A 17,988-nucleotide genomic window follows, 5' to 3' on the forward strand; every position below is an offset into this window, starting at 1 on the left:
CCGCACCCTGGAAGAGAAGACACAGGCGCTCATAGAGTGGCCCAGCCCCAGAGACAAGGGAGAACTCGAGAGCTTCGTAGGGTTAGCCTCATACTATAGGAAATTCGTAAAGGGGTTTTCTAAAATCGCAGAGCCACTGTTCCGGCAAAGGAAAAGAACACAGACTTCCACTGGACGACAGAATGCCACCTAGCCTTCGAATCCCTCAAGAAAGCGCTGACCGAGTCTCCGGTGCTTAGAGCACCAGACCCCACACTGCCGTTTCTACTGGACACTGACGCCAGCAATGGGGGTATGGGGGCCGTGCTGTCCCAGACGGGGCCTGACGGGCAGCGGGTGGTGGCGTACTTCAGCAAAACATTTGACAAAACAGAATGAAACTACTGCGTCACCCGCCGGGAGCTCCTCGCCGTCGTAGAAGCATTACGGCACTTCCGATACTACCTCCTGGGACAGCCTCGGTTCACCATCCGGACCGATCACTCGGCGCTGCAGTGGCTGTGGTCCTTCCGGGAGCCGGAGGGACAGGTGTGCCGCTGGTTAGAAAGGATGGCAGACTACAACTTCACCATAGAGCACAGGGCAGGGGCACGCCACGTCAACGCAGACGCCCTGTCACGACGGCCCTGCGCAGAGAGAGGGTGTGTGTACTGCGAGAAGAGAGAAGGAAGGGAGAGAGAGCTCCAAGAGGAAGCGAGGATATGCCCTAACCATACGGGGGACAGACCAGTGTGCAAGGCGCTGCAGGTGGCAGAAGCGGCAGATTGGAGGGCCCATCAAGAGAACGACATGGAGCTGTTGCCAGTACTGCAGTGGGTAGAAGAGGGCCAGAAGCCGCCGTGGGAAGAGGTGGCCGGGGTCACCGACGCAACCAAGGGGCTGTGGTCAGAGTTCGAAACCCTGAGATTGAGCAACGGGGTGCTGATGAAGTCCTGGAAAGAGCCAGCGACGGGAGAGAGCAAGTGGCGGAAAGTAGTGCCGACGACGTTGAGAGAGGCGGTGTGCGGGAGCTGCCATGGAACTGCAGGGGCCGGACATTTTGGGGTAAACAAAACCCTCCGTCGCCTTAGGCAGGGTTTTTATTGGGGGAGGATGAGGAGAGACGTGCAGGACTTTTGCCGCCGTTGCGACCTCTGCGCAGCGTACAAGGGTCCGTTAGACCAGTCTCGCGCCCCGCTCCAGCAGCTAGCAGCAGGAGCTCCCATGGAGAGGGTGGCGGTGGACGTGATGGGACCGTTTCCGCGCACAGACAATGGGAATTGATACGTCCTGGCCGCCATGGACTATTTCACAAAATGGCCAGAAGCATACGCGCTGCCCGACCAGGAGGCGGGAACGGTGGTCGACGCACTGGTGGCGGGCATGTTCAGTAGGTTCGGAGCACCGGAGACCCTCCACAGTGACCAAGGGAGGAACTTTGAGTCACGGGTGTTCGCCACCATGTGCGAGAAACTGAACATGAAAAAGACGCGGACCACAGCACTGCACCCCCAGAGCGATGGCCTGGTGGAGAGATTCAATCGGACACTGAAAAAGCAGTTGGCCATCCTCACCGAGGAGCACCAGAAAGACTGGGACACGCACCTGCCCCTCATCCTCATGGCCTACAGATCTGCCGCCCAAGAGTCCACCTCCTGCACACCTGCTCTGCTCATGTTAGGCCGAGAACTGCGGACACCAGCGGAGATGGCGTTCGGCAAACCACCGGACGCACTGGATGCGCCCCCGGGGCGAGAGTACGCCAGGAGGCTGCAAGATCGGTTAGAGTCCGCTCATAACTTCGCTCGAGGCCAGCTGGAGAAAGCGGGCATGAGACAAAAAAGGAACTATGATGTGAGGGCGAGGGGAAACCATTTCCGGGAGGGGGAGTTGGTCTGGGTGTACGCACCCCGGAGGAAGAAAGGGCGATGCCCTAAACTGGACTGTCACTGGACAGGCCCATGCAGGGTCCTGGAGAGAATGGGGGAGGTGGTGTACCGAGTGCAGATGCCACTTGGTGGCAGGAAGGTACTCCACCGGGACAGGTTGGCCCCGTACCGGGGGGGGGTGCACCCTTCCCCCAGATCTCAGCCGCCCAGCGGTCTCACCTAGACGTGCTGGGAGAAGGAATCTGTTTCCACAGAGAGGGTCGTCCGGTTATGACCGGACGTCCACCACCCAGGGACTTGAGGTCTCAGAGACAGAATCACAGGGAGTAATACGGGTGCGTAGAGAGCCACGGGCTCCGGGACGGTTCCAGGACTTTGAGTGTTATTAAAAAAAAAAAAAAAAAAGATGGTGGTGGTTGGAAATGGATGTAAAAAAAGAAAAGATAATGTACATGGCATGAGATATTGTGGGGAATGAAAGATGTGGGAGAAAGGCTGGAGAATGAAGGGATAGAATGTGTTAAAGGAAAAGTTGCTAAAAAAAAGAAAGGAGTATTGGGTGTGTTTTGGTACAGGGGGATGTGTGGGTTATGGTGCCAGCGTGGGAGCTGGCCTTATTGTTGGGTGGAGAGTATGTAGCGATTTAGAGTTGCATGTAATGTGGTGAGCAATAGAAGTGTCTCGATTGCAGCTAGGAACTGATGTGTGGGAGTGTGACTGGGGGGGAACACTATGCTTGGGGGAGACTTCCGGTCAGACAGAGCATGCGTGAGTCAGTCTCCAGATACCGCCAAAGGGAGAAGCAGCTAGCTAGCTATGTGCGTGACAACCGCCAAGAGTTGTAAGATAACTAACTGTGAATAAAGAACCCTGTACCAACAAGAAGCCTCATGATTCCATAAATACCAGGAACGCTACAATACAAATAAGTGCCTATTTATTGGATGTGATACAGATATTATTACTCACTGTCACAGACACACTGGAAGTCCCTATATGGAATATTAGTGATCTGGATATTGTAGTGATAGTATTATTGGGGATAGAATATAAAGCACGACCAGGTCACATAGCCTATACTGCACTAAACTCACAAAAAAACAGAAGGCCTATTTGTGTTAGTATGCGTATGCCTATATTTATTCCTCATATGGCCTAAAAAGTGAGTTTAAGTAGGCTAGGCTATAGGTTTACCCTCTAGTCTACTACACATCCCAAATGTGTTCCTTGCTCTAAGATCCAGTATTGAAGCCCTAAGCCAAGCAGGCACAGTGCTCAGTGCTGCAAGCCTCTTATCCAAACGTGCCACTTAATGGAGTGACGCACTGCCTCGACGGCAACCAATTTGACTTGATGAAATGGCTAATAAAAGCCGCTTAACCGCGCCTCAAGAACGGATCCTATCGACTGCCTGGCTTAAAGACGATTTCATCACCATTTGTTTCATTTACTTTCTAATTTCCTTCTCAAAGCAACTTGTTATCTTGGCGCGCTCTGTAAGAGGAATTGACGCGCTGCGCCAGGTGCAGCCAGCTGAGCCAGGGTCACCTCCATCTGCTTTGGCCATGTCGTAAACAAGCTCTTTCCCCACTACCGCGACTAACAAAGATCCATCTCAGCAGTTCTTGAAATCTTATTTTTCATTGAGCAAGGGAACAAAATATAGGCTATGCTAATTGTAAAGAGGTCAGTTCACTTGTTTCCAATGCTAATCAGATTGTTTCAATAATTTTCGTGGATCAAACGCCATTTTCTTACTTAGCCTGGAATATTGTGCCTTGCATGCTGCCTATTTGCAGAAAAATACATCTGACACAAGTGATGCTGCATTTGAAATAGATTATGAACCTCTTTTTTCCCTTCATTAAGACAAAGGCTGAAACGACATGTGCCGCATCTGCAACGATTATGAGCCAATATAGGGCTTGATAATGTCACCTTAGATATCTCCACAATGCCAAAGCTGTTTAATTTCCAACATTTTCCAACCGTTAAATTAGGCTACATTTTGAGTCACTGATACGCCACATCCAATTAACACATGGCCTATAAACTAATGCAATAGGACAACTCTTTCCCTGCGTAATTGATTCCAGTAATGAATGTGTCCATCCCCTATATCTGATCAAATGGAAATCTTGTCCTCCAGCCCAAGGATTACAACTTCCGCTCTAACATCTCCCTTAATTGCCTAATAGCATTGCAGCATGAATTCTGCCTACATTTAAGACACTTTCACATCAACCGGCCTGATTGGAAATGTGACGACAACACCATATCAACAAATTATAGCCACAGCTTTCTGTCGCAAATGGGCACAGGAGCGGCACTTGTACTCTCCCAGATTGTAATACCGACAATTACATCCAATTTGGGCGGAATTACTAGACAGACCTGTCGCCTAATCCTCCTGTGACACGGCTGACGTCGCCTGATTAAAAAAAACCCAACATGAATAAAAAGTGGAGAACTCGTGCAGGAGAATTTCTCCAACAATTAAGACTAATATAAGTGGTCGCATTTCCAAGCCACTAAGTAAACTTTTGTGTTGCAAGTTCAATATCGGCATGGATAGTCCCTTAGCCCCATTCAGAACTGTTTTCGGGCATATATGACGTGATGACGTCATATGCTCGAAAACAGTTCTGAAAGGGGCTAGAATATGTAAAAAAAAAAAAAAAAAAAAAAAAAATTCAGGCGACCCTATTTGAATTCCAGACGACCCTACAGGTTCGCGACAATAAGGTTGGGAACCACTGGGCTAGATAGTCCTAATAACAAGGACTAGTCAAATAGTGGAGTCACATGCGTGTGAATAATATGATTGGAGATAAACACACTAGGTCAAAAAGTTAGCCTATAAGAAACCCTATAGTGGCACAATATAGGAAATAGCCTAAAATAGCCCATCACAAAGCAACAATAATAAACCCATTGTCCACCGTGCATTTTAGATTAGGCTATGCATTTCTAACGGTTCAGACAAAAATACCACGAAGCACAATAAAGTAGGCTAATAAACTCACTTTTGATACACACAAGGCTAATAAGCTCATAATGGTGTTTTACCCAGTTTCATATAGGCTATAGGCCAAGTCGAAAGAGTTAGGCTAATGTCATGGCTACTCAAAACATAGCCTATAGGCTAGCTTGAAATTGCTCTTTGCTTTCTTTGTCTCCCAAAATGTGAGCTGCCAAAACAAGTTTGAATGAACCTTAGTTTTTCAGCACCATGGCTAGCGACTGGCTGTATTGCACAGGAGCAGCCAGCTACACACGCACACACCACATACCCCCCCCCCCCCCCCCCTACACTGAGTGTGTAGGCTATTGTGTAGCCTATGGCCTATAGCCTACCTACTTCAATAAAAATAGTTATTCGTCAAGTAATAGCCTATAGCCTATAGTATGAACAGCGAGCTTCTCGGGGACGGCGACAACATATAGCCTATGAGTGGTCATTTTCAGTTGTTGGATTTTCAGTTAACATTCAAATTAACCGTGATGCGGTCACAGGTGTCCTGTTTATCTGTTGTTCCTTCTTTCTTTTCCAACGCGTCTCAGCCAATAAGAGGCTAGAACGGCCCTAAATAAGCCTTTCCTCCGCCCCTACAGTGATCTAATTGGCCGATGCGCAAATCAGTGTCCCCAATCCGCTATTTCTCTGTTTGAATAAAAAGCAAGCTAGTTTAGAAGTCTGCCCTCCCACTGATATCTTTGTAATAGGCTGCTCGATGTTAGTGTCACATACACACACAGGGTTTCGAGACTTGGGGGGGAAGAGACAGATGCAGTTTTGAAGCTGAGAAAAACAAAACAAAAATGAGTCTAAACTACGCGTCTCCGGTGCCCACGCAGAGGTCAACATCGTTTTTCATTGAGGACATCTTATTGCACAAGCCCAAGCCGCTGAGAGAGGTGTTCCCGTCCTCACCCTTCAGCGGCTCCCTGGCGTCCCGCATGCCCATCCTGGAGTACGGATACCCTCTGATGCCCACTCCCATCTTGCCGCACGCTCACCATGCGCTCCACAAGCCCGAGCATCACCACTACTTCTTCACATCTGGTAAGCCCGAGAGAGGCAGGCCGCAAACAGTTATGTCAAGGCTATTCATGTGGCGGGAAAGACTTCATCCAAACCACTGATGTAATTATAGGATATGCTATAGAGGTCTATGTAATTTTAATGCACTAATTTACATACCGCCCGGTAAATTTTTCTTAAGACCATGTAGGCCTATTAGTTTATCACTGCTAGGCTATTATGATTTTTTCTATGATATTGGTAAAATATTATAACGTCATTTTGCACTAACAAGTGGTTGAAATGAATCCCATTACATTATGCAGATGATGCAGTGCACAAGTTTAATTCCAGTTGTTGATCATAATAGGCAACAACAACAACAATAACATAGGCTGTAATTTCTAAATAATTGTCAAAATAATTCTCGGAAAAATGTTAGCCTAATTTAGATGTAATTAAAAAAACGCTGTAAAAACTGACTTTGTACACGAGTATGTAGGCCTAACACAACTCTAAGGCAAACGGTATTTTTATCCTCCACACCACATCCCTGATCATAATCACCACCATCATTGCCTGATAATCAAATTAAGTTAATTGCAGTCGGGGGGGAACAAGAACAGGTGGTGTTTGATATCTGTGCTGTGCTGTGCCGCGCGCGCAGGGATGCAGATGCCGGCGCTGTTCCAGCAGCATGCGGAGTTCCCGGGGAAGCAGTGCCGGCGCAGGAAGGCGCGCACGGTCTTCTCTGACGCGCAGTTGTCCGGCCTGGAGAAGCGCTTTGAGGTCCAACGCTACCTGTCCACCCCGGAGAGGGTGGAGTTGGCCACGGCGCTCAGCCTGTCCGAGACACAGGTACAACTTGGATGCTGTGTGTGGGGGGGGGGGGGGAGGGATTGAAAGGAGAAAAAATGCTTGTAACGTCAAATAAAGTATAACATCACAGAGAATGAAGTTGGCTATCTTTCAAAATATAACCGTATACGTTTAGGAATAATTTCACAATAAAAAATACACTAAACGTAAAGCCACTTGTGCTCCATAGGGTTCCATTGCCGTTGCACCCGAAGCGGTTTGTTTACCAAAATGCTGCTCGGCTGATCCCTATAGGCCTGTTGTCTGGGTGGAGCACAAAACGTCTATAATCTATCCTGGAACAAGCTCATTGGCTATTCAACACATAGCCTACAGCTATCTGTATGATAATTTAGCTGTGGAAAATTTGGCCTAAATATATTCCATGTCAACTATGTCCTAGTAGGCAACCGTATTTAAATATTAAAATGAGCGCAGGGCCTATAGCATATTATAACAGGCTACAAACATTTTGGCATATAGCCGCATGCGTTATTTACGGGATAAAATATGATAGGCTGCATAGGAATGATAAAAATGCACCTAATAATTAAGGAGCATGTTCTTTTCTGTGTGCGTTTTGGTGACCTTTAGGTTCTAATTGATCATAATAAATAATATGTTGTCAGACACCACCTCATCAACAGTTTGTCCTGTCTTTATCCTATTTTATAGATAAATAAGACGACATGTCATTGCATTTTATGTATTATTATTATTATTATTATTAAGTTCACGTGAACTCACATTTCAATTATATGAGGGATCAGCCAAGCAGCATTTTTGTAAACAAACCGCATCACTGGGTGGCAACGGCAATGGAACACTAGCCGGCTGACCACAATTTAAAAACTTTTTGTGATCAAATATTTTTTTTATTTTCTTTCAGGGGAGCAAGACATTAACAACCATTATATAAGTATATGTACACATACATGTCTCCCCTCATAACCCATGTGGCGACCCCCCAACCCCCGATCTCCTGAGACATTTACCTGTTAGTTTGATACAAAATATAAATCATCAAATATATAGGCCTACAGACTGTTACAGCAGCACCATATTTATATCAAATAATAGCTTAAAGCATTATATTAATAAGCAAAAGTAAACAAATACTTCACCCTCTTATCTCTTTTATCTTATATGCATCAGCCCATTGTATGATAGTGCATGCTCTCACTTGCACCATGCATTCTGGCCACAGATAGCTCAATAATAATTATATCAAGATACGAGTTCAACCATTGTGTGCGTGTAAGTGTGTGAGGAGGTTCCAGCATAGAGCCAGCATCTTTTTTGGCTGCTGTCAAACCTGCTAACACCACACGTTTTCCAGAATATGAAAATTGGATTAATTTAAAAGCATAGCTCTTGGTGAGCATGGAATTACAGTTCCCATCACATCTGATAGTGTGGAGGCCACCTGACTCCAAAAAGACGCTATCATTAGGCTACATTCCCAATACATGTGCACAAAGGTTCCTATACATCACGACAACGGTCACACACACAGTGACAGTGGGAAGGGATCATTTTCATTGTGTGGCGTTTTCTTGGCGTAAGATAAGTTCTATGAATAAAGTTTAAGTTAAGTTTACAATTTAAAAACCGACAGTTCACACAGCTTTAACACGACATGCATATATTATACATCAAACTCTCCTTCTGCTCTCACTCTGTCAAAATATAAGCGAAAATATAAGCGATGTGATGTATAGTTTTTGAGATATTAACGTTTGTTGCACTGCACAACTCATAACCTGCGGGGTTTACGCATTTTTGGGTGGCAGTGACGTCACGCTGATTCGTCATATAGAACTAAATGAAATGTGAGTTCACGTGACCGGCTGGTTTAGCTAATTATTATGTAGCCTACATAATTATTACATTATTATTCTTTAGTTGATCAAACCTCGTGCACTCCCCCCCCCCCCCCCCATCCCTTCTCCACTCCCGGCCAGGTGAAGACGTGGTTCCAGAACCGGCGGATGAAGCATAAGAAGCAGCTGAGGAAGGCGGTGGACGAGCGGAAGGGGCCGGGAACGGGCACAGAGCTGGACAGGTCGGCGGAGACAGAGACCTCACACAGCGGGAGCGAGCTTAACGAGAAGAGCACGCAAGACCAGCCGGACTACCTGCTGCATGCGGAGGAACACCACGACGACGACGACGACGAGGTGGATATCGAGGATGACATTTGTTCCCCGGACCATCTACTATAGACTGCTTAGTGCTTTGCAGCAGTCATAGGCTACATGTAGCCTACATAATGACTTTGGTTTATTTTTTTCAACGAGAAATTATATATTGTATTAAAATAAGGGGGGACATAGCCTATAGCCTATACACAATGTCCATATTTATTAAAGCATGCAAAATAGGCTTTCATCCCCCCTTTTTTCTATGGGACATGTCGTGTTGTCACGTCTGACTAAATATATGTCAAACGACATTACTATTATTATTATTATATCATAATTATTATTATCATTGTTATTATATTATTTCTTTAATAACGTGTATATACTCAGTTAATTTTTTTGATGTCAAAATGTGAAAATCTTTATTTTGACAATCTGTATGTAGGCTACAAGTTCACCTACATATTTTAAACGATCCAATCGAATAGCTCTTTGCTTTATAACATAAGGACCCCTTCCTTGCACTTATCTCTCAATCGAAATATTGGGTCTGACATTTTCAGCGGTTGCTGTGGTTATTTTATTTATTTATATTATTATTATTATTATAGACAATAGGCGTAGGCTACATTATCAACTTCTGGCATTTTATTTTCAGTTAAGTCTTTTTTGGTTCATATCTTTTTGGAGGTTTTTGTAACCCAGAAAACAGCTTTCTTGGCATGTTGATTTCCCCCCCAGCCCAAAGGTTTATATGCCTATATATCCTTATAAATAATGAATTGGCACAGGCTCAGTCTATTCCTTTAAGCCTGCATCTATAGCCATTAATTAATACACAGGACAAGATGTTACTATCAATTTTATTATCAGAAAGACTCTTCTTTATTTCCCATTTTCTCCCCTATCTGACACATTCTTCATCCATCCACCAGAACGTGTCAAGCCAATACACATGTGTACTTTCACCATTAAAACCATGTTCTCCAAGTTGGAGGAAAAAGTTCACTGCAGTTTTCACCTTTCAATTTTCTGTGAGGATATGAATTTGACTGAGTAACAATAAGGGAAATAAAGGTTAATTCAAAACAAATGTATTAATGTTAATAGCTATTATAGTCATACACAAGATGGAAGCTCAGTCTGTTGAATGGAAACCTAAGGGCCAGGCTAAATGCACAGGCCTTATGATGGCAAAGGTTTGATGTCTCAAGAAAATAAGTGATGAATGCAGGCAGCAGCATCAAAGTGGGAGCATCTAGTTCTTATAAAGCTCTTGCTATTTTTGAATAAAATGGCTGAAAACAGAAAATTGACCACACAATCCCATTGAAATTCTCTGGGTAATGGATTTATTTTCTTGTCAGTAAATTGCCTTAGCTGACTCTTTGAAAATAGACTGTTTCAAACTAGAAAACATTTTGGTCTCACAAGGCTGCCGAATTTACAATTATAACTGACATTTTATCTTGTCCTGATAGCAAACAGCATGTTATATAAGAACTGCGGATAGATTCACTTTGTCATTTATTTAGAGTAAACACACCATTGCTGATGATTCATCTGAGTTCATCTATTTATCGATCCATAACAAATTACTTACTGACTTAATTTAAAATAGAAAACTATAAATATAAAACTATAGGCATAGAGCCTATTGCATTTAAATGTGTTGTTTCTGCCACTATTCCTGTGTGTGTAAAGTGCAGTGCATGTGGAAAGATTGGGAATTTCAATGGAAAACAGCAAACTAAGTCCTGTAGGCATGATAATATGAGAAGCATTACATCAGTACACATTTACATTTCCAACATCTATGAAATTTCACCATGTTTCATCATGAAGATAGGATTAATTTGACAGAAGATGGATCTGGCATACCAGAAAGGTTTAAGACAGTTGACAGAGACATGCAGTAAATAGGTTTAATTATTGTTTGGAGGCAACTTTCTGTGCACCCCTAATGTAAATTATTGAAAACAGGGGAGGGGTGGAGGGATGGCATTTATGGCTCAGTTTATGTCAAAACACTATGCTCAGTGACCGTTCACACCTATATAGTAACTTAGTTGTCATTCACATTCCATCCATTTCATGTGAAATTGTACAACACATTAGGTAAAAGCCATCAATGACTTCAAGAGTATTTGAGTACAGCAGCATATCATCAAATGTGTTAAACAAGAATGCTTGTGCTATTTATATGTAATTTAATTAATTGATTGAGTCAAAAGTACTATTTTTATGCCTCCGCCGGCGATAGCCAGGCCGGAGGCATTATGGATCCGGGTTGTCCGTCCGTCCGTCCGTCCGTCCGTCCGTCCGTACGAAGTTTGTTAACGCGATATCTGAGGAACGCCTGGACAGAATTTCATCAAATCTGCCTCAAACATCGACTTAGACTCAAGGATGATCTGATTAGATTTTGGTGGTCAAAGGTCAAAGGTCAAGGTCACTGTGACCTCTCGAACGCCATTTTCAAGCTTGTTAACGCGATATCTCAGGAATGCCTTGACGGAATTTAATCAAACTTGTCTCAAACATCGACTTGGACTCAAGGATGAACTGATTAGATTTTGGTGGTCAAAAGTCAAAGGTCAAGGTCACTGACCTCTCAAACGCCATTTTCCAGCTTGTTAACGCAATATCTCATGAATACCTTGACGGAATTTCATCAAATTTGCCTCAAACATCTACTTAGACTCAAGGATGAACTGATTAGATTTTGGTGGTCAAAAGTCAAAGGTCAAGGTCACTGTGACCTCTCAAACGCCATTTTCAAGCTTGTTAACGTGATATCTCAGGAATGCCTTGACGGAATTTAATCAAACTTGTCTCAAACATCGACTTGGACTCAAGGATGAACTGATTAGATTTTGCTGGTCAAAGGTCAAGGTCACTGTGACCTCTCAAACGCCATTTTCCAGCTTGTTAACGCAATATCTCACGAATGCCTTGACGGAATTTCATCAAATTTGCCTCAAACATCGCCTTAGACTCAAGGATGATCTGATTAGATTTTGGTGGTCAAAGGTCAAAGGTCAAGGTGAGCTCTCAAACGCCATTTTCCAGCTTGTTAACGCGATATCTCAGGAATGCCTTGACGGAATTTAATCAAACTTGTCTCAAACATCGACTTGGACTCAAGGATGAACTGATTACATTTTGGTGGTCAAAGTTCAAGGTCACTGTGACCTTTCACACACCCAATTTGCAAGCTCTGTAACGCAACATCACAGGAGCGCCTTGACGGAATCTCTTCCAATTTGCCTCAAATGGCGATTTGGACTCCAGAATGAACTAATGGCGGAGGCATAAGTCCGCGTTGCGGTCGTTCTAGTCTTTCCTGCTATTTTCATACCAAATAATTAAAGCTCACATTTAACATAATTAAATAACCAACAGATAGGGTATATGAATATAAAAATCACCATTAAAACGTAGTCAGTTCCGTGAGTAAAATCTGTCCCTCTGTGCAGTTACAGTACATTTTGTTTGCCGAGTGTGTTCATGCAGAGCACGTTTATTGTCCAACTATCAATGTGATGACAAGGCCCTTTGGAACACATATAAGACGTCAATACATTTATGAAATCGTTGTATGCCGCTCTCAGTGTGTGTTTGTACATTAACATGCGAGCAGCAAGCCTCTTTCCTCCTCTAGCACAGGATTTGCTGTACTTTCCTGCCCTTTGAAAAGCAATTAATGTCATTTTCAAAATGTGATTCTGATTAACAGGGAGTAGGGTGGGGTAGGAGGGGTTGTGTGGAGAATAGGCCATGCTGAAGGTGATCAATTAAAAGATTAAGCATTTTGCAACACATGGACGCATCTGCATTTGGGCCTAATAGCAGGGCCATCAGCTCATTTTCACGAAGCCTGCCGCCTATTGAAAGCGTGCTTCTCACATCAAAGCATCCATGTCTGCCTTCACTTACCAATGGGCAGAAAGGGATGCTAATTTGGCCCCCTTCATGTGTAGCGGTGAAAGACTCCTTCAATTAACTGGATTTCAATGGCAAAAACGAGTAGGTGGGACCTAAAAAAAATAAAAAGATGCAAAGAGACTGTCTGGATAGACAGCGTTTCTCATTAATGAAAAGGGGCTCCGTCATTTATTTCCCTCCGCGCATGTGAGGACTTAATACTAAAAACACAGAGCTTCAAAGAGCCCATGATGGGTTAAATAGAGACTATAATCTAATTAAAATATTGCACAGAGGTAAATAGTGCTTTGATAATGATCTGAGGGTTCTATTAGCAAAATGAGCTGCTTGAGAGTGTTTTGTGTCGGGGAGGAGTTACCACTTTAGAACATGGCTATGAAGTAGGAGCGGGACCCAATCAGGTGAGCTTCAAAGTGTCGTCTTCATTCGTCCATCTTTTTTCTAATCTGTGTAAACTAGAGAATGGAGGAAGTAAACGATCAGTCCCACAACAAAGAGCGTGCAAATTATTGCAGGTTAACAGTGTAACCAGGTGCGTAATGGGGTGAGAGGAGACAAATTGAAATTGTGGCTAAAATAGCAATGTGCGAATTACCTGTCACACATCAAAATACAGCAGCATGAGCGTAAGCACCGGACGAGCCCAGGGGATGATGATTGTGTATGGATTGTATAATGAAAAAGAAAAAGGCTCAGTGCTGTTGGTGATGTCATGATTGGCCCATGTCATGGTTGACATATTAAGACCAATTCGTTTTATTAAGAGCAGTAGGTCCTCAGTGCTGGTCTCCTTGCCAGCAGCACAAAGTCTTAACATATATACGGATCAGGCATATAAACAACAGGGCTTATCAAATGAGCACAACTGATTAAATTGAATGCAGCCAAACCTGCACTGCCATACCACGTGTCCCTTTATTTATTTATGTATTTATTGTCAGGATAAGGTAGCCTGGTAAACCAGCTGGTCACGTGAACTCACATTTCATTTAGCTCTTCGTTCCCGTCTGGCCTGAAGCCTTCACCCAGTGTTTTGCAGTGGGCGGAGGTTGGGCGGATGTACTTGCCTTGACAGACAACTCCTTCAGCCAATCAGCTTTGGATCCAGTCAAACCCAAATCCACTCGGGAGAACGGCAAAAACATATTTTCCGCCAAGAAACTCCGCGGCTGCGGCAATACTCCTGTACTTGTTTAATTGTTGTTATTGAGTCTATTTCTGCAATAACTGCACTTTATGGCTGTTTAAACTAGACGAATACTGACATGACTCCTCGAGACGGACAGGCAAGGAGTTGGCCATTATTGTTTTGTTAGTGCAGTGCTACCCAGCAAACATCGTCTTGACCGCGACGTCACCAGACGATAGAATTGTGGTTTGGCATCTACCATCTAAGTCTGACGTTCTCTCCACGTTCCTCCAAAGTAACGTTTAGACTGTCACTTCAAAACAAAAAATATTGATCTCATATTGCTTTGAAAACACCACATGTAGGTGTCTTTTGTGTTTTTGTTGAATAAAATGACATTTGATTGACAATTTACCTGTTGTGTGATCAGATAGTCACAGTGTGACATGCACTCCACCTGCAATGACGACTTTTATTGAACGCCCTTTTCTTTTTTTAATATGAAAACACGTTTATGTCATATAAGTGCAAGTGTCTCTTGCTATGGGCTTGTATTTATCACAAACTTCCTGAATCCTGTGGTATTGTCCCATTTCTCTTGCCGTAACTAAACGCAGTGTTGTGGGTTTTGGATGTGCTATGCTGTCTGCTAAAGTCACGTTGGTTACATTATCGTAAATGATATAAATATACCTGTCTCATCGCTGGTTGAAATCAGCGAGGCAGCTAGCCTAGCGATGCAACTTCCAGTAGGGACCGTCGTGTCAAAATGCTAAGTTCTCAATGTTAAGTGTCTCTATATATGACCAAATCCATAGTATTTGTAACTAATTCCGTGGCCTAATGGATAAGACACAGCACTGCGAAGCGGGCGCCGCAGGATCGAATCCCCCATGAGGTGCTATCTTTTTTCTTTCGATGTAGCAAAAATCGTTGAATCTGGACATGTTGTGGGGAAGTAGAGGAATTACGTCGCTAAGATTTCCATTTCGGATATATAATTAGACCCTGACTAGATGTAGTGGTTTGACGTGCAGCAGACGGTCGTTATACGTGAAAATGTTTGCTGGGTAGTGGCGTTCCTGATTGGCCAACTTGCGCTGTCGATCACAGGGCACTGAGGGCAGTCGCTGATTGGTTCTTCCACTTTGCAGTTTCTGCTTAAAGCCCTCCCAGGGCTTGAGGCCAGACGGTCCCGCAGAAACAAATGAAATGTGAGTTCACGTGACCGGCTGGTTTACCAGGCTATGGATAAGGCACTGTTATTACAGCAGGTATAGGCTTCACTTACAATATGCAGCTTGCTCTATCTACCAAGACATCCATCATTCAGCTTAGCACATTGCCAAGAAAGAAAAGAAAAAAGCAGCGGTAAAACAAGTTAGATCCAATAGACTTATAGGGCTCTATCGTTGCATCGGCCTATAAACTGCGCCCAGCGCCCGGCGCAGCGCAGATTGGTGGGCGTGGACCAGCCCACTCGATATTTTGGTGTTGGCGCTACAGGCGGCCTTAAGCATTATAACCACGCCTTTTAAGCGTAAAATTATGCACAATCTGGTCATTGGAGAAGTGCAGTAAACAAATCACAAGCTTCCCTTTTAAGCTCCAATTCCACTGAGCGATCCAGTCGTCAGAAAAGCTCCCCCCTCGCCCCTTTCGTCCCCGTCTGTCTGTCTCCATATATAGGCTATTATTCCATATTATTATGCTTCTCAAACCAATCTAACTGCAGTTTAAATACTGCAAGCATGTAAATACGCTACACTATAGCAAGATCAAAGTGCAAAGAATGTTCTAAACGCATTGGCTAGAAAAATATAGCCTATATAGGGCTATATTTTTCTAGGGATATCCCTATGTCATGATGAGATTAGATTGGTGAAAGTTTGTCCAGAATGATATCGTTTTCTCTCCCCTGCTGCACAGGTAGGATGATGCAAATAAATATAGCCTACATTATGTAAAGTCATTGCATAATGTGTTTTTATTGTAAAAGTAAACGTGAAGTAAACTAAGTCTTATTGGAGCGGAGCGGACATCACAGTAGAACTGCGGACATCACAGTAGAACCGTGTTACGGCTGTCTCTCATCTAAATCACGCTGCGAAGCATAGGGGTGTGTTTGGATTTCGATGTTTTATTTGGTCCAATATTGAAATGTTCGAGAATTGCATGTTGTGTGAACAGAAACATTATTTCTATCTACCACTTTAGGCAATTTAGGCTGATTTGGTTGATATTCCTTCTCGAAATGTATTGGCCTCAATGCATGCTGGGAGATTTGAGGGAGTCATGCTGGGAGGTTTGAGGGAGAGAGAGGGGGAGAGAACAGCCTCTGAATGACGGGCTCAAAACTACGATATATCTACTTTTTTTTCCATCGCGCGGGAGAGAGGGAGAGAGAGATAGAGAGAGTGTGAGATGGGCAGAGGAGAGCTGTGCGTAAATACGCACAATATCCGCGGCGCACTGAATAAGGCCTGGTTTTGAAAAGCGCTCAGCGCTAAATTAACGCCAGGGTGGAAGATATCGTTAGGCCGGTATTCAAGGCCGAAACGCCCATTCTGGCCTATTCTGGCACTGCGCCACGCCTCTTTGGCGTAAAGTGCATTTCGGGGCCTAAAACCATGTTGCTATCTTCCCAGTGTATCTTCGCAGTGCCAGAATAGGCCAGAATGGGCGTTTCGGCCTTAAACACTATCTTCCCCACTGGCGTTAATTTAGCGCTGTGATGTCCGCTCCAATAAATTGGCCCTACTTCACATTTAGTTTTACAATAAAAACACATTTCTGCAATGACTTTACATAATGTAGGCTATATTTATGTGCATCATCCTACCTGTGCAGCAGGGGAGAGAAAACGATATCATTCTGAACAAACTTTCACCAATCTAATCTCATCATGATGACATAGGGATAGGCTATTTTTTTCTAGCCAATGCGTTTAGAACATTCTTTTCACTTTGATCTTGCTATAGTGTAGCGAATTTACATATGTATGTAGGACGTCAATAAATGGTAAACTAGGGCTAACGTAATGTATTGTTATGTTTATACTTTTCACTGTTTCATTTTTACATCAATATATCAATATCTATATCTATATATATATACATACACTGTATCCCATCACTTCAGGGTTGAGAGGCTGCAATGTTTACAGTTATGCAGTTTGGCCTATTGTGGACTCCTGTATTTCACTCCAATAAAGTGGATTCAGTTGTACAAGGAGCTGGCTTGGTTGTATGTCACTTTTTCGGGGGTAAAAAAAGAAAACGTAATGTAACTAGTAATGTAACTGATTACTTTTGAAAAAGTAATCAGTAAAGTAAATTGTATTACTTTTTTAAGGAGTAATCAGTAACTACATTTTCCAAGTAACTTGCCCAATGCTTCTCAAAACTAATATGGTAATGATTTATTGATGCTAAACACAGCACCTTTAATGAAGCAAGATTGTCCTACAACACAGCCATTCCCAACCTAGTGGGCCACAAAGGTATTGCAAGTGGGCTGCCAAATCATTTGCAAAACATTACGATCTTTGTGGGGACAAAATTAATTATTATTATTGTGTATGAGAATGCATTTTTCCATTGTTGAATAATACCATTATTTAATTTGTAATCAATTATTCGTTAATTAGCCTATTGCAGACAGCCCCTCACTTTTAGTTTCTGGTTTCTGTGTGGTGCTGATGGACAGCTCCTTTTATCATGAAAATAAAAAGTTTATTTAAAACACATTATTCGATCTGTGTATTGTTTACGGTCAGATGTGGGCCGCAAACATTTTGGAGATCTTCCAGTGGTCCATGAGTCGAAAAAGCTGGGAACCGCTGTCCTACATGTAGCGTCTCGCATCCCACAGTGCAGAAATCTAGCAGAGGACCAGATCTATCATCCCACAGTGCAGAAATCTAGCAGAGGACGAGATCTATCATCCCACAGTGCAGAAATCTAGCAGAGGACGAGATCTATTCACTTTGCCTGTTGGACTGTGTAAGTGAGCCTT

At 43.5% G+C, this 17,988-nt stretch overlaps 1 protein-coding gene across 1 annotated transcript; it reads left to right on the forward strand.

The window, feature by feature from the left end:
* Nucleotides 1-5,690: 5,690 nt before the first annotated feature.
* Nucleotides 5,691-8,975, forward strand: bsx (brain-specific homeobox; the record flags this gene model as incomplete). Its single annotated transcript, XM_083640832.1, has 3 exons — nt 5,691-5,934; nt 6,560-6,750; nt 8,715-8,975. The coding sequence occupies 3 exons, from the start codon at nt 5,691-5,693 to the stop codon at nt 8,973-8,975; spliced, it is 696 nt and encodes a 231-aa protein (XP_083496958.1).
* Nucleotides 8,976-17,988: the final 9,013 nt, after the last annotated feature.

The sequence above is a fragment of the Poromitra crassiceps genome (assembly GCF_964638095.1).
Source record: "Poromitra crassiceps genome assembly, chromosome: 1".
In the NCBI taxonomy this organism is placed as follows: Eukaryota; Metazoa; Chordata; class Actinopteri; order Beryciformes; family Melamphaidae; genus Poromitra; species Poromitra crassiceps.